At 40.0% G+C, this 25,639-nt stretch overlaps 1 protein-coding gene across 1 annotated transcript; it reads right to left on the bottom strand.

The window, feature by feature from the left end:
* Window positions 1-4,572: 4,572 nt before the first annotated feature.
* LOC136677308 (hyaluronan and proteoglycan link protein 1-like) lies at window positions 4,573-13,608 on the bottom strand. The gene is made up of 4 exons (XM_066654821.1): window positions 13,545-13,608; window positions 5,843-6,181; window positions 5,002-5,304; window positions 4,573-4,856 (listed from the first exon to the last, which is right to left on the bottom strand). The coding sequence occupies exons 1-4, from the start codon at window positions 13,606-13,608 to the stop codon at window positions 4,573-4,575; spliced, it is 990 nt and encodes a 329-aa protein (XP_066510918.1).
* Window positions 13,609-25,639: the final 12,031 nt, after the last annotated feature.

Here is a 25,639-nt window from a genome sequence, read left to right as displayed (position 1 = left end):
TCCAATCTGATTGATAAACAAAATACAATGCATTTTATATGTACATAAGATTACAATAAACACATATATAATCACAGTCCATGTTTTTGTTTTTGTTTTTTTGTGACAATGACCATGCCACCCTAGAAAGGAGGAAGCTGGAGTCAAGAACCGTTTGACTCTCAGGCCATTTATTCCAGTTCACAGCCATCCTTCAAAACCAAAATAAACACAGCCTTCCACAATCAGATGAACAAAACCCAACATCTCTCTTTCGTCTTTCTTTCTCTCCCCCTCTTCCTTTTCTCTCCTCAGCCCTCTCTGGCCCTTAATGTCAGTTAGCATCTTTACCAGATGTTTTCCATTGTGTGTGTACCAACAGGGAATCAGGGCTGAATCTAGCAAGGAGGGTCAGATTGCTGCAGTCCATGTGGCATAGGGCTCCTGCTGCTTCCAAGCACATGTCAGGTGGTAGTTTCCTTCGAAGTCCAACTCATTTCCTGACTTGCTTATGTTCATGTGGTTTGTGTGGGAAGTTTAAAAAAGAAAAAGAAAAAGAAAACATGGTTGTTCTCAAGAATTTGGATTTAGCATACGGGTGTTGTTGCACAGAAAAACAGCAAAACAACTTGTGTTCATTGTAGATCTTGAAAATAACCTTATTCCTAGAATTAAGTATAAATGGATATATAGTATATTTGATACTTTGCTGTTGATGGAATCTTCCACCATGCTGAAAATAATGTTTACGTCACAACTTGGCCAGTTCGTGCTGCATTGAAAACTTTTACGTATCTGACTTCAGCTTCTGACTTCAGAGGGCGTTCATGTGGTGCCTCCTGGTGGGAAACTTGTTTTTCCGATAAAAGCGACACAACTTGAATACAACATCAGCTCCAAACTGCCTCCCAAGTCTAAAATATTGCTTCTTCCCCAGCTTGTTACCTCACCAGGAGAGAGGGGAACAGCCAATTGAGAGGCTTTAGTGAGCGGCATCCATCCAGTCTCATGGGACTCAGACCACAGTGTTCAATACAGCTTTCCACAAATGCTGACCTTTGACCAAATGGTTTCTAGAGGAGTTATATTGATATCAGGCGTATGTACACTAGCAAGCATTCTAAACAACAGCAATAAGGTAAATACATACATTTTGTACGAATAAAATACATTCATTCATTATCTGTAAGCGCTTATCCAGTTCAGGGTCGCAGTGGGTCCAGAGCCTACCTGGAATCATTGGGCGCAAGACAGGAATACACCCTGGAGGGGGCGCCAGTCCTTCACAGCTACAGACACTTTTGAGTCACCAATCCACCTACCAATGTGTGTTTTTGGATTGTGGGAGGAAACCAGAGCACCCAGAGGAAACCCACGTGAACACAGGGAGAACACACCAACTGCTCAAAGACAATCACCCGGAGCGGGAATCGAACCCACAACCTCCAGGCCCCTGGAGCTGTGTGACTGCGACACTACCTGCTGCACCACCGTGCCACCCAAATAAAAAAATATATATTTCCCAATTAATATATCCTGTGATGTTTTGTAAGCAATGTAACTGGACAATTCAAGTTTGGGTTGTAAACATATATCTAAATCCCTGGTATGTGATAATGATAACTGTTCAACTACACAATTAACCAAAATGGATTCTCTCACTACAATTACATTTGTTAATTTATTTTTTTAAATATTCTTAAGGGTGATCTCTTCTTGGTTATGAATTTGCTAAAAAACAACTTGTCCTTATGTCTTTAGAGTTCCCTGGAGTGTGCTGAAAGAATATTTTCTTTTCCACACAACATAAACAGTGTCTGGAAAGTGCGAGTCAGAGAGATATTGTAAATGTCTAGAATGTCCAGGGAGGTCAGGACCAGATGGATGAGGAATTAGTGGTGGGCAACATGGAAAATATATGAACCTTGGTTGTGATATTAAAACTGGGCTGTGAGACGCTCAAATCTGTCCTAGTCCTCTGTGCAGACTATGTATAATTTCTAAAATACCATCAGTCTTACTTTTTTATTGCTGTGAGAAAAGTTCCCTAATTTGAATGCACAAATGCAGCCACCTTTCACAGGCTGCCATTGTTCTCTAATAACCATAATGGCTCCATCAGTACTCAATCAGTTTGACATTTTGCTTTCAGAGTGCATGCTTATTCTCTGAACACCTGGCATTTATCATGTAGAAAGGTGTCGCAATTAATCTAGTGAATATAAGAAAAAACTGCTGTTTTTGTTTCTGTTAAATGGATCAAGGCCATTTTAAGATGGGGACAATTTAAGACTGTATAAATGCATTAAATGTCCCTGATGTTTGGAAAAAGTGTGTTGCGCTGTGTTGAAAAAAAATATGCAGCAGTCCTTGGTTGGCCCCAGTAAAGCAGCAGATCCAGGGATCATACTGAAGTATATGCAGTAAGCCCAGAAAACACAGCCCCAGCTATGAGTCAGTAGTGGTGCTTTCATCATTTAATTGATAACAGGCAGAGGAGAACAAAATCTCCATTTGCTGTAACAAATAGGTTTGTATGTAATTTCTGGTTTTGGTGTCTCTGAACTGATTTTGCTGCAAACAGCCTAGTGTGCTTTACAACAATCTGAGAGGGGTCATTTGTCTGAGGGATTATTCTGCTGGTGATATAACAGTCAGTGAGTGGATAACATGAAAGATGTATATCACTTTTACCATGCCCCAGTGATGGAGAGTTTACTGTTTCCAAGCTCACAACGCTTCAGCAGACATATAAAGTAAAATCCTAGCACTCAAATGTGTCTTTTCACATTTAACTAGGCACCACACTACAGTACTTAACCAGGTAATTATATCTGGCATAGTAAAAAGAAGCACCCTTGAGCAATGCTGGCTTTCATAGTGCAACCCTTACTGTGTGGTAAACACTGGCCTGGACCTGTGTGTACTTACGCCGAGGCAAGATAATTACAACCACAGTTTACTAATGAATAAAATGAAACACCCATCAGTGGCTCCATTTTGTGGGTTTTTATTTTCCATTTGGAAAGGTGATTTAAAAAAAAAAAAACAAGTACACTGTATTTGAGAGTACAACAAGAATTTGAAGTGATGCTTCGTGCAAACTAAAGAAACAATATTTATGTAAAAAAGGAAGCAGAAATGTTTCTGTGTATGTGCATGTTTTTTTGCAGTACAAGATGTAGCAATAAGCAGAGTTTTCTTCCCATTGTATAAACAAACCCACATGTCAATAGAAACAGAATAGAAAATGTTTACGTCCCCAGGTGCTCAAAGGCATATTTAGTCCATAAGGCAACACAGCATATTCATAATTTCTCAAGACCACTGTGCATGTCACAGTTATCTTAGGAGACTTTGCACAGTGTTCAAAATAAAGACTGGCGAGAGTAAATGTTGTTTAGATTGTATAAGCTGTCAATCTTTGTTTCTTTACCTAAGGAGATCAGTTGATTTTGAGCAAGTGGCATTTGAAAACAATAATTATGCAACTGTTAGACTCAAGCCAGTCTCTCATAGTGCTGTAGCAGGTATGTAACTGGGTCTTAGTTAAGTTTTCATGTGCCTCTGGGTGCTTACTGCAGTTTAGTTCTACACAATGTTCCAAAATTCATAGCATCCCAGCAGGTCATCAGGGTACTTTAAAGAAATCATGCCAGTTGTGATATGACAACATTAGACTAATTCGCTGCATCGGAAGAAATCTCAGAATAAATCTTTTGCCCTAGTATGCCTTTAAGAGGCCCATGTCTCTCACTATTATAAAAACTGGAGTGGTCAGATTCTCCCCAACCTCCTACAAGGATAAGAGCTAAGAAGTAAGTAAGTTTCCCCAACTGAAGATGCAAACAATATGAAGAGAAACATGTTTGACAACTACAATATAACAGAAAAAAACAATATATGGAGCAAAGTTCTGCTATTTTTAAGGGGACAACGTGAATAAATTCTTAAACATAATGATGATTACATTTCATGGAATAAATCAATTACCTAGCAGGGCTGGTGAAAAGCTTGGGCCATATACATTCACCTTAAAATGAAATGTAACTCAAATGTGGTCACAGTTTATAGTGTTCCAACAACAACAAACAAGTAGGGACATTATCTTTGAAAGATGTTTTGGCTTCAAACTTTACATTGGCCTTTGCTTTGACTCAGCAAGTTAAATGCAAAGGGGCGTTGCTGTAAAGCATAAACCAATGAAACAAAGATATTGACTAACTGAAAAGTCATCCTGGTATGTTATTCTATGGAATAGTTTTCAGGATTTTGATTTAAAGCAGTCCTCCAGCCCTGGTACTGAAGTAACTTTGCCCTGGATAGCTTAGTGCTTTCCTTTCTCCTAAATATTTAACTAAATTAATTAACTCATTCAAAAGCTATTGTTGGGGTTATGTCAGCTGAGGAAACAACACTAGGACATACTGGGCCGGGACACTCCAGGACCAAAACTAAAATGCACTGATATTAAATATAATGCCGATCACAGTTTTATTGCTTGTTCTTGCTTACTGATTGTGCAGATTCATGTTTGATGCTTATTTGTTGCTGCTCATTGGTTGTTCTGGTTGCTCAAAGGATGTTACTCCCTCACTGCTGAGGTTTGAAGCAGTAGGCACCATAGAGCTTGTGTTTTCTATCAGGAAATCCAACCATGCGGACAGCTGCTTCTACTGGACTGCACTTCATCCTGGGTCTGGAGATGGGGTAGCGCACACTGCCATCAGACATCCAACCGGCATCACAGCGATCAAAACCTTTTAGTTTCCAGGCAGCAAACATGTGCCCAACTTTAGCCAGCTCTGCCCCTTCATTCTGGCATGCCTGAACAGCCTCTGGGTAGGTCATCTTCTGGTCCACAAAGAAGACATTTCCTGGAAACAGAAAGAGGTGAAAAATATAAGACCAATAGATCCAAAGGGCTGAATGGCCCATGGTCAAGGTTGAAACAGCTTAGTTACAAAGCTTAAATTATTAGGAGAATTAGGAGATGACAGGCTAGTCAAGAAGTTCATTGACCATTGTATCCATTGGTAAAGCAGAAGACATCATATCGGCTTTTGGACTTGTCCTGTCGACCATAGCTCCTCAGTCCAGCTCCTTGCCCCTTGCCTCCACAGGGCTCTCTGGGTTTGGTGATGGGGTACTGCACGGTTCCATCACTCAGCCAGCCTGCATTGCACCAGTCTAGCCCACCTTTCCAGGACAAGTAGAGCTGCTCGAATGAGGCCACCACTGCTTCCTGATTCAGGCATGCTGCCTCAGCATCGTGGAAGTTCAGGTTGTAGCGCCCCAGACGAGGCGAGTATGGGAAGACGACCCCTGTGAGAAAGAATGATGGCTCCCCTAAAGTAAGGCTTGACTTGGATATATGACATGAAACTCTATCACAATAAAAGACATGAGTTTACCTATGGTAGTGAGTCTCTTATTGTAATTGAGTCCTTTGTCTCAAAGCAATACATAGGATTAATATATGAAAATGAAATCAAATTGTGCTCCTTGCATGTTGCCTTAGTACAGGAGCATTAAAAGTTACAGATACAGTGTTGATGTGATGGATTTTAAGGAAAAGTCATACACTATGACTGTTGTAGCGCTGTTGAACTAGGAATGGCTTAAGAATAAAAAATAAATATACTTTTGTGCTCTCCATATAATTTCCTCGTGAAGACTGAGGCAAACTGGCAGTAGAATGAAAAAAATATTATCATGTATATGCTGCTATGCTATATCAAATCAAACAGGTTTAATAAGCAATTTAACAATTTAAAATGTGGAGTGTAAATTCCACATTTCTTGACCACACAGAATTCGTTGTGGTAATTGCTTTTGGTAGTGTTTTGCTGAAGTGAATTACCATTCATACGAATTTCCACCTCAATAATGTTTTCGTCCATGCCGTTGATGACCTCACACTGGTATATGCCATAGTCTTCCACCTGTAGGTTGTTAATGATCAGAGTGGCATCATTTTCATCAGTCTCCTGGAGGTGAACGCGGGTCTCGTACTGTCCATATTTGATCTTATGAAAGCCCATAGAGACCAGCACGTCAACATTTTTTGAAGGACCTTCAAGCTTGGTCCACTTGATTCTGGTGGTTCCCATTCCACCAAAAGAGAAGCTGGTGTCGCGGTCCAGGCGACAGGGCAGTGTCACGTTGTCTCCCAGGGTGCCAAAAATTTTGACGCGGCTATCTGAAAAGTTAAAAGAAAATCACATACATTTTGATAATGTTTATGAAAGCTGTGAAATTGTATCGGCTGAGTATATTTACAAATTTACACTGGCATGGTGGTGGTGTCTTAGTGTGTGTTGGTGTGACTGGATCAGACACAGTAGCGCTGCTAGAGAATTTAAGTGTCCGCAGTGTCACTGCTGGACTGAGAATAGTCAACCAAACAAGGAGGATGATTAACATAAACACAATGAGTTACTGTCTCTGACTTTACATGTACAGAGAGGAGCATAGGGGACAGTGAGTTGGCACTGTATTTAAAACCTCTTGAGACACTGCTGTGTCTGATCAAATCATACTGTGGGGATTCTGAGCGTTTATGAACAGGGTGAAAGTGGGCTAACAAAGTATGCAGAGCATCTAGGATAGATGAACTACAGTCAGTAATTTTAGAACTACAAAGTGCATTTGTATGGTAAATAGAGCTGATAAAATGTACAATGAGTGTAAAATACTAGTGTGGGACTTTTTTTATTTGGCCCGGGTAATGTACATTAAAGTGATTTATGTTTGAGGCTTTACATAGAAGCCACAGATTTGCATAACAGTAGCACTGCTGTCAGTCACACTGGAAAAGAACATTCTGGCCCAGACTTCAAAGGAAAGGAAATACCTTTTTCATGTGCTCTTGTATCCCGTGTCCAACTTTTTCGAACAATACATTGGAAACAACTGTTCTGCTCATGGACCAAACTGCTGGTGGTAGCTTGCTGTCTCTAGTTGTGGTTTAGGCCCATAATTTTTGGGATCAGCTCCTGGGGAGGTTCCCTAATCTGGAGTTACCTTTTAGGGAATCCCAGAGAGGCCCTTCTTTCTCCTGGTTCCTCAACTGGAACTTTAAACATATCATGGAATCCCTAAGAGGCCAAGGCTGTCCTGCTCCATGGTTCTCTATTATTAAAGTGTCCAGTCCCCAAACATGATTAGATTTATTTTTGGGCACCAGCCAGTCTCCTCCTTTCTTCAGAGGCTCAAACTGTCCGCAGCTGCTTGCAGCCAAATCATTCAGCCGCAAGTGTGAAACACTGTCAATTCCAAGATTATTTCTTAATAGAGATTAAATGTTGATCTTTCATCCACACCATCTGATCTGTGGAAAACTCAACGCTGGCATCCCACCAGCTCCAGACACAAAGACTGCTATTCTACTCTGGGCTGTGGTGTAACTAATAGGCTACTTCAATTTTATAGTGATGGAACTATGAATGTATTTTCACTCTGATATGCTTCTTTTTCCCACTATGTTCTTGACCACCAAATTACTTTAAAATATTTCAGCATATAATTCAATTCTGAAGGTAAGAAATAGTGCAGGGGACCAACTGGAACAAGTTATTTGTGTTTCAAATTTTTGTCATTTTATGATAAATGTTGTGAAGTATTAAAAAAGACATTTGCAAATTTATTCAACAATATATATCCAAAAAATTAAGTTCCATCACGGAAAAAATTGTGTACATGCATTGATTTGTTCTGTTATTGGAAATAATATTGAATCCAGAAATACGTGGGAATTTTTGCATTAGCTAGTTTAAAGATAGTGATTTCGATGTTAGCCTTTGTGAATGTAACGTATTAATACTTAATCTTCAGGTTTTTTTTTTTTAAATAGAATGTCGATTGGCATATTTAGTACTATGCAAGAGATACTATATAAAAAAGAGCAAGATAAAGTTTGCAGTTTGAATTTAAATGATACATTACACAAAAACTCTTTAAATCTTATTTGTACACCAACAGAATTCATGGAATATTTACCTACAGAATAAATGACCTACCTACAATACTGTCCATTACATTTAGCTGTTATCCAAATAATCCCAGACGCAATCTATAATGCTGAGGTCTGCATTTCCTGTCAGTGACTCCATTGTTTTGAGAGTGATGGCAGCTTTGCTAATTTTGCTAATTTCCTTTTCTTAGTAATGTCCTCCTGAAAACTACGTAATGGTACAAAGTGGCTTTCAAAGAAATCAAAATAATGAAGGGTAGCCTCATTTTCACACACTACAGTGATAGTACCTTGGAAGACATTTCATTATTTAACAATATTGACCATTTCAACAGCTGTGTGGGTTGAGCATATGTGCAGCATCTCTGTAACCTTTGCCACTGTTTGTTTAGCAGAGAACATTTTCTTGCAGCTTTCTGGAGCCACGGTAAAACCATCGTTCGTGGAGTGTTCTACCACCAAAATCTTTCCCACATGTGCTGCAGCGGATACCAAGATCACTACCAGCCTTTCTGCCTTCCGCCCCTTAACCTCTCTCCTTTCCTCAACCCTTTTTTGCCTCTTTCTTTCCTGCCTCAAGATACTCCATTAGCCCATGCCCTAATCTTTTATCTTCAGCACACTTTTTATGGAAAAAGCATTTGTCACAGGTTTAACATTCATCGATCTCTATGAGTACTAAGCACGTCAAGCACTAAAGCAAGTAATGAGAAATCACATTCAGGTAATTAAAACAACGAGGCAGTGACTAAAGACAAAAGAGCTTCCCTGTTCAGTGAATTTTGGGAATTGGATCCTTGTGTATCACTCGCATATGAATTACACACTCCCTCTTTGCTTAACCAAGTGGAACTAACTGGACTGTTAGATAACACTGAGGTAGATGACATAATGGCCCATCAAACAGCAGCTCCACAGATGTGACAACATCTGTAATTTATAACCCAGAGACTGCAAACTGAGCTCTACACACATGAGACATGGATAAAGGTTTCACTCTTGTCTGGGGGAATGGAAATATTGAGAGGGTCTAGACACTTTTAAAGTGCCCAACTGTGCTTTATGACCACTAGGCTGGTGGTGATTTACAGGAGGTTGATTACAGAAGGCAAGGCACATCATGTCTCATCATGAGCAATCCAGAAGCTCAAAACAGTTTGCAATACAATATTAGGTCACATTAGTTTAGAGGCTGAATATTGCTTAAAACCCAAATTGGTTCAGACCCTTATTTTTAGTTTACTGGTCTTCTTATTTTGCATTTTAAGTGATATTTCTGTTAATTTGTTTGTTTGCTTTTTGTTATTTAAAAAAAAAAAAATAGAAATATCATTTCAAATGCAAACTACAAGCTAAAAATAAGTGTCTGTAACCCTCTGGGGTCATTGTGATAATGCAGGGCACTGCAGCCTTATCTCAACAAGAATTTGTACATGTTATAATATATTAGAACCCCATCCCCAGTATTGTGGGCTAAAACTAGCAGGCAGAGTTCGCTGTTTATGGATGTACACATGAATTTAGAAATGCCAAATTGTCTAAGGTGTAACATTCTCCCAGAACAGTTTACAGCACTGTTTCTGTAATGCCTCTTTGGGTACATAATAGACAGTCTGCACAGGTTTAGGAAAATATGGCAGCAGTGAGTGGAAGCTGGCATATTGATCATAAAATAATGATTTATCATAATGCACCATAACATAAAACTGTTTCAACTATCTGAGCTGCTGCTTTTAGTAGTATATGTGCTCATTTTTGTAGTAATCTTTGTTGGTAACTGATGGACTGATGTGTTCATGTACACGGGCAGATTCATGAGCAGAGATAAGAAATATGAAGAAGTCTTCAAATTTTCAGTTATGAGACAAAATAATCTCTTTTCACAGTGCTGTAGCTCATATGAAGTCTTATTATGGAGAGAGCTCTTTGAAAGTGTTTGCTATGAAACATATGAGGACCAACATTTAAAGGCACCCCAGAAAGTTAAAGGCTAAACACAGTCGGGGAAAATTGGAACCGCTATAAATATGATTAAATTTGCGGCGAGTCTTGGAGCTGGCATTTTAAGTTAAGCTAGTCTAACATCTTTGTTCTGGTGTGTGCTTGTGTAAACACAGTAGGTCCTGGGTCACACTTTGCTTCCAATAAATGTGCTTTGCATTGCGGTGCTTGTTGTCCCCATTCCTCATATCTCCCACCCTTCCAGACTCCCGACAAAATATATTTCCAATTCAGCAACCTTTGACTACAGTCCAGAAACCATGGGAGCAATAAGTGTGTCCTGCCTTGCTCTCCTATCTTGGCAACAAAAATGCTCAGTACTCGTAAAAGTCAAAGGCATGCCACCTTAAGAGCTTGGCACTGTGTTTAGAGCAATTTTTTACCCTAGCTCTGAGTTGCTGTATATTTTAGCATCACTTATGTATACTCAGGTCTTTGTTAAGGGTCAAAAACTAATACTGCTATGATATTATATAGCTAAGATTGGCAATTTTTCTAGGTGATTTTATCACCGCTATGAAGATGATCAAACAAACTAATATGATGCACATAACCAATGTACAGGAGCAGCCAAGACTTTCTGGTATTTTACAAGGAAAGGCAATTATTGTCACACAGTAAAAGCAATGTTACTTAACTGAGTGATCAGGACCAGCTGTCTCTAAGAGTGGGAAAAGTGGGAGTGCTGTAAATTTATGTTAACACAATGATTCACTGTGGTAAATCATTCTGTGTCAGTCCACAGCTTTCCTACATCTGCTACACTGGCAGAGTAACAGGGCTTGGACTCATTCAGGAAACAGTTAGCAGGGCTCCTTAAGTCCTTTGCATTCTAATTACACAGTGTGCAGTCTACTGGGACTGCCTGGTTCGGGCTGTGCAGCTGAGTTCAGCTCATGTGACATTTCAGAAGAAACACTTAAGTTTGTCTCGCTGTCCCAGGCACCATCTCACTCACTCGTCCTGAGCATCTTTGCTGAGCAAGCATGAGTGCAGCATGAACATGAGTTCCTCCACACAGCTGGGCACCACTTCCTCTTACATAACCTTTTACATGGTACCAGTCTATCATATGACAGCACTCATTCACCCAGATGCTGTTTGTATGTAGATTTATTAACAGGGAGAGTAAAAAGTCACAGGTCACTCATTTTGAAAGTCACTATATTGGATCAAGGGCAAGTTATTTAATTGGGATGGTGGTCATGTAGCATATCAAAGAAATAAAAGGGTGTCCTGTGACTTTTGACTCACCCTGTATATTTGATTATAGCTAGTGTTGGACTATGATTCTGATCTGAACAATTCAATAGCATGTTCGGTTATATTTAACTGAATGGAAGTCCACCATTTTTCTTCATTGATTGTAAATCCTTGGTTTGTACAGCTGCCATTAAAAGGTTTGAGCTTTAGAGTCGTATATTGAAGCCTTTACTTCCTAAGATCACCCTCCATCCCCTTCATTCAGAGAGAGTGAAGGCACCCATCATTTATTGGTACAAATGATTCATAGTACTGACCCACAAAACATGCTAGCGTAGGATCTTTCTGTGTATGCATTCCATAGATAGAGATTTTGAATATTAGCATGTTTCTTTAAGAGGCTTGGGACCACAGAATGGACATCTTAATCACTTTTACAACTTGAAATTCACTCTTACTGTAGAATCTATTGAAAGACTGCTGTAATGGCAACAATACAAACGTGGGAGAAATGTGAAAGTATGTTCACAGCTTTTAATATTTCCATTAGCCTGGCAAAGGAGCTTAAATGAGAACGTCTAAAAGAGCAATGGTGCACTTTTCAGGATTTATAAGCTCATATATGTTCCTCAGAATGCCCTTATGTACTGCATCTGTATTTGTTTTGCCAATCCTGTTGAGGAACCACTAGCACATATATACATGACTGATGTGTGGCAGTCTACTGGCTGCCTGATGCATTTCCTCCTTCATGAATCAGCTCTGTCTTGAGCAGTCCCTTGAAGAAATAAGGCACACAATAGCCCTGCCCCCATCTCCTCTCACAGCCACAGCCCAGAACCTACCCAAGCCCACCCAGCCTAAAGCTTAACACGCCATTAGCTCTGAAGGAAAGGCAGAGGCATTTGGCCCGAGTTCAGCGAGGGGCTCCATATGCTGGAGCTGTTAATCTCGCTAACGGAGCCTGTCACATTCACACAAAGTGGCACTGCTGAATTGAAAGACTCTGGCAATGTCCCGAGCTCGCAGCCACACAGCTGCCACTAGGGCTGCTCCAGGGTGCCCCAGAATGCAGAGCTCTTACACAGAGACACTTTAATGAACCGTTGAAAGGATGCCTCACCTCCACAGCTGTCTGCCAAGTATTACAGGGAACAGTTACGATTACATGTCTCACTCTTAGTTTACTGCTGACTGGGCTTCTTATGTTACAGTGACACTATGTGGAACATAATAGCTGTGACATGTTGCATGTCATTTTTACTGATTTTACAGTGCTGAATATATATAGTCCAATACATATTAGGTTGTACTATATATGAACAGCACACTGTGTATTCACTTTTCTTATAGATGAATATTACATCCTAAAAAGATCTTCACAGTAAGATTTCCACCTGCAAACTGATGTTTTACGCATTATATAATAAACATATATTCCAATATATTGTGCATTTTTAACTATATATATATCCACCTACAGACTTATGTGCTACATTCCACATACTGGAAATATGTTCTAAAATATTGTACATTTTAAAGTATATTAACAATATATTGCAATATTTCCACTCTCATAGGGATTTTTACTTGCAAATAGAGAGTGTTATGTTTTTCATTTTATAAACTGAAATCCTATTCGAATATATACTGCAGTCACATTTTGGAATATATATATTAACAGTATATTTCATTTTATTCTATTATCCAGAAGAGAAAAACAGTAAAAACATCAATAAAATGTTCCCACTTGCAAAGTCTTGTTTTTCACAGTATATGTTGAACATTTGTTGAAATATATACATCACATTTTGGAATATAATAACAATATATTGCAATATACTTCATCATCATATGGATGTCTACTTTCAGACAGAGATTGTTATGTTTACACCTTATGTACAAAACATATATTCTAATATAATTTGGATATATTTTGAAATATATTTATTTTACCTCATAATATATTCTACATATGTGGATATTATTTAAATGTTATATAGTAAACATATTCTTAAAATCTTATAAATATACATATTATTAACAACATATTGCAATTCTTTTTCATTTTATTCCATCAATTTAGGTTAAATAGTTTAAATTCATTTTCATATTTTTGTCTCTGTTCATTCATGTCACTCAGAGTGATTAAAATTAAAATTTTATTTCCAATAAATTCTCAATCCAGTCCCTGTGGAGAACTGCCAGTGCTTCATTTTGACACAAGCAATTTTCCATTGTTTGGGTGTACCGAAGTACACAATGCAACCACAAACACACCCCCTTCCTCACACACATATACAAACACACACATGGCACATTCATTCATTCATTCATTCTTTAATTCATGCTCAAATCCTCCACGCCATACAAAGATAACCCTTACCTGCTGTGTATGCATTGTTAGCAAAGGTCAGGAAGAACAACGCCAAGCAAAGCAGGCTGATCATCTTCTGGTCTTTTTGTTTTCTTTGTCTAAGGGCCTGGTCAGGGAAAGCCAAATAAAAAAGAGGGGGAGGACTGAAACTGGCTCAGGCAACGCAGACACTGGATGCTGCACTCAGAATTGTTCTGCTTTTCCCCTGTTTTGGTGGTGGAGATGCAGACAGCAGACGGTGGAGGTGCCACTGGAAAATTTGGGCTCCACAGAGGTCCTCACAAGAGCCTTTTATTGAAGCCTCAGCCAGCTAAGACCACTCCCCCCTCCCCTTAGAGTGAGTGAAGGCGCCCATCACCCTATGCTTTTTGCACCAAGAGCTCCCACTGCAAGCAGATTTGCACAAAGTTGCCTTGCCTTGCCTTTATGTCCTGATTTTCTACATTGTTAAAATATATTGGTAGAATTTTAACACATTATAAAGGTATGACACATGTATTACAGTGCTGGGTAGAGCTATATATATATATATATATATATATATATATATATATATATATATATTAATTCCACAGAGAGTCTACTACAATTGCATCAGTTTAAATCTGCAGATGGGTTCAAGTAAAGCTAAAAACAGTGTTTGTTTCCACCAGAACAATAAACAATATAAAAATTATAAACACATGGTCCTCGCACCTGCAGAAAGTATTCCAGGTGCATCCACAGTCATACTTTGACCCAGATTTGAATGTGATGAATGACTTTTTTCATTAGTTCCATTCAACAGATCAATGATGTCACACGTCAGCAACTGCCAGGCCACTGATGTGAATGTTTTTCAGGATGATAGACAGCCACCCCACCACAGAATCCCCCCATTTTCACATCCGTCCTACTAGATATCTGCTTTACTCAACGTAACCATCATCTCGAGTGTGTGAAGTCGTGATAGGCGAAGAGATAGTGCCCACTTGACCGTGGTTCTAATATAGGACCAGTGCATTACTCTTGCTCTGATAAAGAGGACATGTGGAGGCGTTAGTGCTGGGAAGTGTGTGGTCCCTCAGGAAGTTTTTTTCAGCCATTTGCACGAACAGGGAAGGATGCCTGCACTCCACAGTTGGTCTGCTAAATCCATAGCAGAGTTAGTCCAGCTGTGGTTGTTCCCAGGTATTCAGACTGAAAATACTAAGATGTTGACCTATAAGGCCTAAAAAAGTGTTCTAAAGTAATGTACTACCACACACAAGCCCCCACACCCACAGTCCTTGGAATTACCCTGTGATGGTGGCATTGAGTCACTCATTATAACACCAGTGATGCAGTGCCTTTGGTCTGGAGCAGGAGCAAAAGGCATGACTCACACATTCATTTTCAACTTTAACTGCATTTCTGCTACTATTAAGTGTTAATGATGAGCCTGTAACATGCTTAATGTATTACACTAGGAACTATCAACAACCACAGTCTCCAAAGTGCAAAACTGAAGCCTCAGTGCCTTAAAAAAGGTGGGATAATTGCCTCTTATTTTTGCTCATGAGCTTTATATCAGTGCACAGAAATGAGATGGCTTTCACTATGGTCACAGGATGAGCCTAGTGTGAGATATTAGCTTGCAGACCATTTTCCCATTGCTCCAGTCCCCCAAGAACACTTGAATGGCATGATGGCATGATAGTGTGAAAACTGCTGCTTAAAAAACTGTTGCTCTTGTTGGCTCTGGAGCCAAAGAAAGCACAATGAAAAAAATCTCAACATTAAAAAAAAGCAGCTGTTAGTATGGAGCTGTGTGGCCTTTATCTGGTGAAATAGGTCAGTACATGCTCTGGGGATCTCTGTACTTTATAGTGTAAAGACCCAAATATCATATGTAGCCAAACTATAGGTAGGAAACTGGTCATAGGCCCAGATATTGCATGTGTCTAAAAACACTATACATTATTAGTAGTAAACATTACATTAATATAATAATCATTACAATAGTAACCATTACAGTAATTCAATTCAATGTCAATATAATATAATATAATATAATATAATATAATATAATATAATATAATATAATATAATATAATATGGGGCAGCAGGTAGTGTCACACAGCTCCAGGGACCTGGAGGTTGTGGGTTCTATTCCCGCTCCGGGTGACTGTCTGTGAGGAGTTGGTGTGTTCTCCCCGTGTCCGCATGGGTTTCCTCCGGGTGCTCCGGTTTCGCAATGGTGGCGCAACAGTTAGTGTTGATGTCACACAGCTCCAGGGTCCTGGGATTGTGGGTTCGAGCCCTGCTCTGGGTGACTATCTGTGAGCGATTTGGTGTGTTCTCCCTGTGTCTGCATGACTCTGGGTGCTCTGGTTTTACTCCCGCTGTCCAAAAACACACCTTGGTAGGTGGATTGGCGACTCAAAACGGTCCTAAGGTGTGAGTAAATTTGTGAGTGTGTGTCGCTCTGCAAAGGACTGGCGCCCCTTTCAGGGTTTGTTCCCACCTTGCGCTCAACGTTTCTGAGTAGGTGCCGGACTCAACTTGACCCTGACGTCCACTTTAAAAATATCATTTTATAAAAATAAAGGAATACACTTTTTCAAGACGAGGTTAAACAGAGGAAAACAAACAAAACAGGGGTGAAGAAACAAGTGAAATAATTATATGGTTAAAACAAGAACAGAGAAGAAAGAGAACCAAGCAAACATGGCTAAAAATCAGCCTCTGCTCCTTCTGGGCTCTCACACTGAATTGTGTGTGGCTCAGTTGACGGTCTGTTCTAATGTGTAGACACTGTAAGAATGGTGCTGTGCTGTTGGATCCTTGTAGCATTTAGACCAAATCATTTCACAGATGGGGAACTGTGTTATCTTTTGGAAAAAGTGCATAATATATCCCCTGTAGAAGTGTCTAACCCACTTAAGCAGATGTCGTCAGGCAAGGATATCTTCAACTTTTATTCTGGCTTAAATTAGCATTTAGGTCTATGACCTGTTAACCATATAAAGACACAAGCCTGCATCTCCCTTATCACAAACATGTTTACTTCAAGACTCCTGTGGCAGGCTCATTTGTCCTTGTCCTTCACTTGTAAGCACTGACACAAGGACCCACATTACAAGAACAACAAACCAGATGTAGGATCAAATTCAGTATTTGGCTGTCTTAACCACTTATACAACTGATCCACGTTGTCATGTTGAAGTTGGAAAACCATTTGGGATAATGATAGCCAGCCATCTGGTCCAGTTCCCTAAGTCTCCTCTGCTTCACAGAGACATGGCCTGCAGTTTTTCATCTGACCCTCAGAGGGTGAGTGGATCAAAACCTGACATAATTATGAAAAAAAGTCTAACATTTCCAGACCTTGCTGTTGCTATATAAGCATGAGTCTGGCATGGCTAATCTGGCCTAACATGCTCATTAGTCTGGATAAACAATTGCAAGAGCCCCTCCCCCAAATGATGTACAACAGAATGCTCAGCTATTGGTAGAGTCTCCAAAGCAAACATTAAGCCTAATATGAGGGCAAGTTGCTGAGCTAAGTACTTTGGAAAATCCTGTACGTTTCCAGCATCACTTACGGATCTGTTTCGCACTCACAATTCAATATGTGCGTACGTTCATGAGTGTGACTCATTTTATGGGTGGGTCGTATGAGCATATGCATCTAGAGGAGGGCGCATATGACTCAGCCCCTCAAGGGAGCAAGGTAAGATGTCTAGTGAATATATATATAAGAAGGCAAGAGCTGGAAAGTCTGGGAGCTAATACGTTCCCACCCAAGACCCTTCCCCAAAGTTTGGCTGCGTCAGAGCTAAGTGCCTGGAGGCTCTGAGCACATTAACAGCTGGCCGGCAGTTTCCAGCTCACACAAGTGCTGCTCTTCCTCCTCTTGGCAGAGGGGTACTGTTCCCATCAATTGGTGTTCTCTGGACCCTGGCCACAAAGCTTTAGGAGAAACACGATAACACAACTGGGCTGAAGGTTTGAACGTGTTTTACACGTTGTCATCGCTGGTTTCAAATCTAGAGCGCAGGCTGAGAAGAACATTAAAGGGCTTATGGGTGTTGATTTAAGGGGCTCGACCCAAAGATGACATAATGTGTAGGCTTACCTCTTGTGATTATATTGTCCTTCAACAAGTGCCAGCAGTTTCATAAGAAAATGGAGACCCGTTAAACTACTTAGAATTATAGCCATGACACACTGAATTTATAGTAGTATATGTCAAATATGAAACATGTAATATGAATACTGAGATAACATTTATGGATTTGGATAATCCCCATGCGTTTGGGCTGGAAGATCTCATTGAAGTCTGGAAGTTGAGGATTTCATCATCCAGTTGACTTCAAAAGACTGATCACTAGTTGTTAGGAGTTATGTCCGAAGATAAAGCCCTTTGTGTAGCAAAAGGAGGGTCAGTTGGCCTCTGTATTAAGGCAATAAATCAAGTTGATATCAACTGATGTGACTGATTTTAAAATATACGTAATATATTTGTGATCAAAGAACATGATTATGTCTATGAGACGTTTGGTGTGTTCTCCCTGGGTCTTTGTGAGTATCCTCTGGGTGCTCCAGTTTCCTCCAACAATCCAAAAACCCAAAAGGGACAAATATGTGACATCAGCACATGTAAATCAAGTTCAGATAACTTTATTGAATGAGTTGGAACTGTGAGAATAGGTTAAGGTTGGCCAACTAAATAACGTGGGATTAACAAAATTGCCTCATGTTTAAAGTAAGCCATTGAATTGTATATAAGTGCTTTATAATTCAATTAAGTTCAGCCAAAAAATAATTTTTTGAGTGTATGTGAGTGGAACTGAAGCCACACTCCAAAGCCAGCTTTAACAAACTAGGACTTGCCAGCTAAAAATCACGAGAGGCAGTTTTGATCAGTCTCAGTTTTGATCAATGTGGAATCAGTTTTGCCTCATATGAAGCTGATTAACGGCCTACCACAGCATACACATCTGTTATTGAACATGGCCTCTGCGCACAGTGCTTGGCACTTATGGTAGGGGACCTTCAGTGCCAGTTGTATGCCACTCTTTGTTAGTCCAGAAAGCAAAGATCACAAGAGAAGTTCAAACTCACATACGTTGAAGAATGGCAAAGCCTAATGAAAGTACACTGTTATATATCCACCCTCGCCTTTGGAGAGGCATGTTTCTCTGCGTTTAACCACCGAACTAGCACCCCCCTCTGGCCTGACAAACAAAAGATAAAGAGGGAGATGAACACAAGATGAAACAGATTATGTTGTGGAGCCTCCTAGCAGCCCTTCCACTTTCCTTTGGGTAGGGGGATTTATGATCAAAGTTATCAAATCTGTGCAGTAAAGCATTTACATGCATAAATAAATGCTGACATGAGAGAAAAAACTAACAATAAATAATCATTTTTTACAATGGACCATGTCCAACCTCCTGTTGAATTGGTCAATGAAGACCTTGAGAGGTATCAGTATCACTTCAGCCATGGATGTTGAGGGGTGAAAAAGGTATGTGCCTACGCTGCCCCTACCGTGTCTGATGGTCTTGGGGATTAAATAACTGATCTTGTGGTGACCTTGGCCATCCTGCTTCTCTAACATTTAGACCACTGCTGCCCCCAATAACAGAGACAATACGAGTTCTGAAAAGGATTAATAATTTATATATTTAAAATTACAGCACTATTGTCCATTTCCCCAGATCCAACTCAAGCTTATCTTTCCCCCTGTTGCTGAAATGTAGTCCAAGACTCATGGCCTATGCTAGTCTGGGAACCTGGCCCCAAATCTGTACACAGATCTAATTGGAGATATCACAAGCATGTTTCAAGAAGGCATAACAGACCAAATGTGAGAAGTATGCAGCTGTGATTGAATAAAACACAACTGACTGAGTGTCATAGTAAGGGGGCATGTAAAGAGACTGGGGCCTCATCACTATCTGCCTCTTCTGCTGATCAGCTTTCAACCCCAGCTCTCCATCTGGTCCATGGCAGCCTTGCTTGGGGGTTGTTTGGAAGGGGGGGGAACAATGCAAACGAGGCTGTGTTCTGGCACCAGCTGTCGCCAATTTCACCCCAGGACTGTGGCCATAATTGTTAAGGCATTATACCTCTTATAACACCACATCATGCAATTGTGTAATGGATGCTCACCATTTGGCAATCAGCTGTTGGCCAATGATCATGTCAAATCCTCAGAGAGCACTTTGTTGCTGCCAGATTTGACAATATAACTGCATGTCGGTAATGGCTGACTTTGTTGTTGTTATATAAGCAGTGATGTTCAAGGTGAAGTTTGGCTTGAGGAGTTCATCGTGAATAAAGCCCTGACCTCACATCTGCGGTGGCTGTTAAACAAGGAGCTTTTGTAACTTTTGTACCTTACCGGCACTGATAGAGAGCTCACCTCAAATTGTCTGTCTTCTTGCTAAATTACTGGCAAGGCAACAAAAGGCTGATTTCTGCTGCCTGCCATTCACTGTAGTGTTTGCAGCCGTTCATTTTTGCAATGCTGGTTCATGCTTACGTGGTGTAATCAACACCTCTGGCCTAATGAAGAACAGATGATTCAATCAAGGTTTTAGAATAATTTCTGTTTCGACAACAGTGCAGCATGTCTTGCCAAAAGGTCCCTGGAGGAACTGGTTGAAGGTTTTAAAACAACACGCATAAAGAGAATTACAGCAAAGTAGACAGAGGATAAACATTCCTGCTACATAATTCTAGCACTTCATAATAAAAGAATTACATGGACACATCATGATCAGAACGCAATCCTTGAATCTCATTTTGATTTGATTTTTATGTAATCTGAATTGCAGCCGCTCACCATGACAAGGAGAACTGAACACATTACCATGACATTAAGCCTGACGAAGGCTGCCAGACAGTTACGCACTTGGTTTTAAAGTACTGCTACTTGTCTATAAATCACTCTGTGGCTTAGGATCAGAATACAGCTGAAACTACTGGAAGAACACAAGGCTAACGATCTCAACATAACTGAACATTGGTCTGATGGCTTAAAACTGGTGAAGCAGAATTTAGCTGTTAAGGTGAGCAGCTTCCAGAAAAACAGAGATATGCCCCAAATTCACCCATCTTTAAATCTAAATTAAAGTAATTTTTGTTATTATGCATCTGACACTTCATGTGTTCTTGTCTAATCCTAAGCATCTTTGATCTAGACTTTATTCATTCATATATTCATTCATTCATTCATTGTCTGTAACTGCTTATCCAGTTCAGGGTCATGGTGGGTCTCTCAGTCAGTGTTCTCTTAATGGCTAAATGCTAACTAGTGCTGTTCTCCTAATGTAAACGCTGGGTAGAGGAGGCAAGAAACATATGCAAATTTGACTTTCAGTGTATGAAATTTCAGACTTTCAAATTTTGAGATTTCAGTGTATCAATGGTATACAGTGTAACTGCTTGTTTCTCTGTGCACATGACAATAAAACTGAATCTTGAACATGACCATGAATCTAGACCAGAGATCTTCAGATTTGGATCTTGGACCCAGATTCCAGGCCAGGATTTTAAAATGGCCTTCCACTATGACACTACAACTGCAACTGATAATGTACCTGACTGGCCAGGTGCAGTGTCATACAGGTGGCGGCCATTTTACAATCCCATCCTGGATCCAAGGTCCAGATTTAAAAAACCTCTGATCTTGACCACCATGGCTAAAGAAACATAGGGAGACAAACTAAAGCATTGAATGGATAAACAGAGAGACTGACAAGTGCAAGGCAGGGCATATCAGGACACCCATACATTTGCCATGCCTTGTCTTGTGTTGTCTTGATGAATGAACAAAAACAAATGATCCAAAATTACATGAAAAAAGTCTTTACTATCATCTTTCTGTTATCCTTGGGAATCTTAGGAGAGACACACACAATGCACATGGAATACAGCCAGTTACTTTGATAGGTTCTTTTCTAGTGCACCATCATTATTGCATAAAAACATCACAGTGCTGAAGACATAGTAAAAAAGGGGTCACTGGGACGCTGAAGTGGTGGTCTTCCTGCTCCAGTCTTGGCTGTTTTCCCAATGCCTGTCAAAGTTGAGGGAGACCTGGATTTGCTCCCTGATAAGTATCCGCTTGGTGAATGTACCTAAGCAGAACAGTCCACATGACCAATCACAACAATCTTCACCCTGTCACGTTTATTTTGGCAAATGTTGCAGCACAATAAAACATGGTGAAGTGCCAGCAGTACAATAAACCTGTCATATATTTGGCTCTATTATTTACTAACAGAGGAAATGCTCCAAACATACTTGGAATTGTTTCTTTTTACATTGACTTCAACTGAAATTTGAAAGTTTTTTTCCATCAATTATAAAGTTGCTATTTGGACAGCCATGATATAATACATTAACATAATTTACTATGAATTCTATACTATAGTTATTGATTTATAGTAGCATCATCAATTATGAGTATGAGAATTCCCCACAGCCCAAAAACACACTCTGATAAGTGGGCTGACTACTCAAAATTGTCCATAGTTGTGAGAGTGTGAGTGAATGTTGCTCTGTGAAGGACTGGCGCCCCCTCCAGATGGTGTTCCTGCCTTGGGCCCAGTCATTATGAGGTAGGCTCCAGACCCACCGTGAAGCGGTTCCTATATAAATCTCTTAGTCGACCAGTTCTATTTTAACTTAGATGATTATTTGATTTTAAAGACGAAGTTAATTAATTAATTCATTCATTATCTGTAACCATTATCCAGTTCAGGGTCGCAGTGGGTCCAGAGCCTACCTGGAATCATTGGGCGCAAGGTGGGAATACACCCTGGAGAGGGCGCCAGTCCTTCACAGGGCAGCACACACACACACTCATACTTTTGAGTCACCAATCCACCTACCAACGTGTGTTTGTGGACGGTGGGAGGAAACCGGAGCACCCGGAGGAAACCCATGCGGACACAGGGAGAACACAACTCCTCACAGAGAGTCAACCGGAGCGGGAATCGAACCCACAATCTTCAGGCCCCTGGAGCTGTGTGACTGTGACACTACCTGCTGCGCCACCGTGCCGCATTTAAAGGCGAAGTTCACGATTGTAATTAAAAAACACTTTTTATAAAATTCAATAGGTGTTTCCTCATGCTTTGCTACTCTAAAATCTATGTGTGTGCTTGAAACTTGTCTAATGTGTTTAAAAAGCCCCAGTGTCTGTAAATGAATGAAAAAAACATATGGCTCGGTCTGGTATTCTAGTCTTTCTCTCTCTCTTTCTCTCTGCTCATGGCAAGGCATCTGGAGTTGTTTTAAACAATGAACAAAACTCCAACCATTGAAAAGCACAAACCAAAATGAGGATTGCTTCATTACTGCTCCATATATGCATAATATTGACTCATGTTTGCTCATTTGAATCACTTAAGGGGGAAGTCTCTCCAAACTCTGGAAAACTAAACAACTCAAATTACAAATTAAATTCTGTGGTAATTCAAACAGTGAATGAAAACTTACAGACAAGTTCAGTTTCAGCCACGTACAAACAACAGATGTTATTTTCCCTCAAACATACAATTCCACCTTAAAAGACACAAATCTTAGGGCTGTGTTTCCCCACAATCACAGATGTTCTGAGTTTATTTATTCATTCATTCATTCATTATCTGTACCCCTTATCCAGTTCAGGGTCGCAGTGGGTCCAGAGCCTACCTGGAATCATTGGGCGCAAGGCGGCAATACACCCTGGAGGGGGCACCAGTCCTTCACAGGGCAACACAGACACACACACATTGACTCACACACTCACACCTACGGACACTTTTGAGTCTCCAATCCACCTACCAACATGTGTTTTTGGACTGTGGGAGGAAACCGGAGCATCCGGAGGAAACCCACACGGACACACCAAACACCAAACTCCTCACAGACAGTCACCCGGAGTGGGAATCGAATCCACAACCTCCAGGTCCCTGGAGCTGTGTGACTGCAACAGTACCTGCTGCCCATTGAGTTTATTTAGATAGTCTGAATTTAATGAGATTTTAAACCGCTGATAACATTGATCCCACACTTTTAAATGCTGAATCCACTTTAGTTAAAAAAAAACGTTTAATGCCCTTGTCAAAATCCTTGGACTGAGCCAAAAATGAATGATGTATTAGTTAAATTTACATTGAAGGGTCTTGCCCATCATTCATCATAACACAGAATAGGTTTTTCCCCCTCATTTTTATTACAGGACCTGCTCCTGCTCAGATATCACACTGTGTTTGATACCCAAAAGCCAGGGCTGTGGGAATGAGTCACTGGAATATGTTACACACATCAGCGTAGCCTTGGGTCATCTCCAAGGGATGAAAAATAGAGCAAGGGCAGTAGCTGATCTGGAGCATTAAAAGGTCTCAGATGAAGTGGGTAAACATGACTGATTTGGTTCCCACGTGTCAGCTATGACGAATCTGGCCGAGCACAAAGAAAGCCATTGAGAACAATATATATACTAATTGGAAAAATATTTGGTAATTGATTCTGATTGTGGTTTCTATTGGTGGTGAGATCTATTTCACTAGAATGGGAGATGTTCCTCTCTCTGTAAGGGCTTGTCAAGCATAGGAGTGTCCACAAAAGTTATTATTCAGGGGTTGGCTGACTAGACAAGTGAGATCTCAGCAGACCTGGGGGAGATCAGCTGCGGTAGTGTGAAGAGACTAGCTCTTCTGGCTTGGCTTGCCACGAGCAGAGGGCTGGGAGAATGTAAGTTAGATGGACGCAAAGACGGTGGGCTTGGCCAGGATGGGCCAAGTTTACAGTCACACATGGTTTTAACATAATTGTAAAATGTCAAAACAATCCATCTGTGCTACGAGGCTCGAGTCTGGCGTCTGCCAAAGACATGGGGGAGGTTTTACAAAGCCACCTGCTTTTACTGAGCTGTCCACCAAATCTGAAACTGATGTCCAAGCCATGTCCAATGTCTTCTGTCCATTTTGTAATGCAGATAGGCTTTTTAAAGCTTTTCTGGAACAAATCAATCAATAATACAAAGAACTGTTTTGGAATAGCCATCAAGATTAGTTTTGTACACTGACAAAAGCTGAGTAATATGGATGTGCAAGCTGCTGGAAACATGGATTATAATAGTTTACTATGTATTTAGCTTAATTAAACAATCTCAAGACAAACAACTTCTTTTTGTTGTCTTTATATGAATCATTGCAACACTTGCTGAGGGCAAACATTAACCCACTGAGTGGGACATACTTTTGCACCATAATATCTTCACTGTAGTAATGAGTTACAAATTGTTGTAATTAAATGTGTTGATGTAAAAGATGTTAGGGCTTATTATCATCTAAATGTGATCTTTAAAATCAATAACCAAGCAATAAGCCAAGAAGTTTAAAGGTTAATGTGAGACCACAGCTCAGAACAAACTGCATTCTGACAATGTCAAAGAAGCATATTATTTTTCACTGACAAATGTCCCAGATTAAAAATAATGATCTAATAGCCTGGACATTATAAAACATTCAGATCCAGGCAGATTTCAGCAACAGCTTAAACTTTTCCTGTTCCTTGGCAGAGAGCCTGCACTATGGGAAATGATATCAGTTTGACTGACAGGTGAAAAAGAGCTGGTGTTACCAGGGCACTAATCACATACAGTCTTTCTGAATACCAAAAGATAAAAACACATGGGATTCTCTAGATGTGGTCACCAAGACTTATGGTCATTGTTGTTTCACAGTTTAGTTTTAATTCTTGTTTTGGAGATACAAGTTTTCACCAGAAAAGCAATAATATGCTTTAAAAGAAGCCCATGTGTTAAAAAGGACCCTGTACACAATGACTTAGGGGAACCATTCCCATGCCCTTTTAAATAGCCCAATACGTGTTTGAACTATGCAAAGAACCTAAAGTTGAAAGAACCTGTTGATTGCACACACACACAAACACACACATACATATATATATCATAATATCATGGTAAATGGACCAATTGAAGTGGTCCAGTATAACAAAGAAACTTCATTCAAACTAATTTAATTAATCTAATTTCTACACCATGCTTTTTACTACTATTTTTCTTTTCAAACATTTATTTTTTTTTTTTTGTTGTTGCCTATTTGTTGCTTTGC

Source organism: Hoplias malabaricus, chromosome X2 (assembly GCF_029633855.1).
Source record: "Hoplias malabaricus isolate fHopMal1 chromosome X2, fHopMal1.hap1, whole genome shotgun sequence".
NCBI classification, from domain to species: domain Eukaryota; kingdom Metazoa; phylum Chordata; class Actinopteri; order Characiformes; family Erythrinidae; genus Hoplias; species Hoplias malabaricus.
Note: the sequence above shows the minus strand (reverse complement) of the source record. Positions and strands in the feature narration are given on the sequence as shown.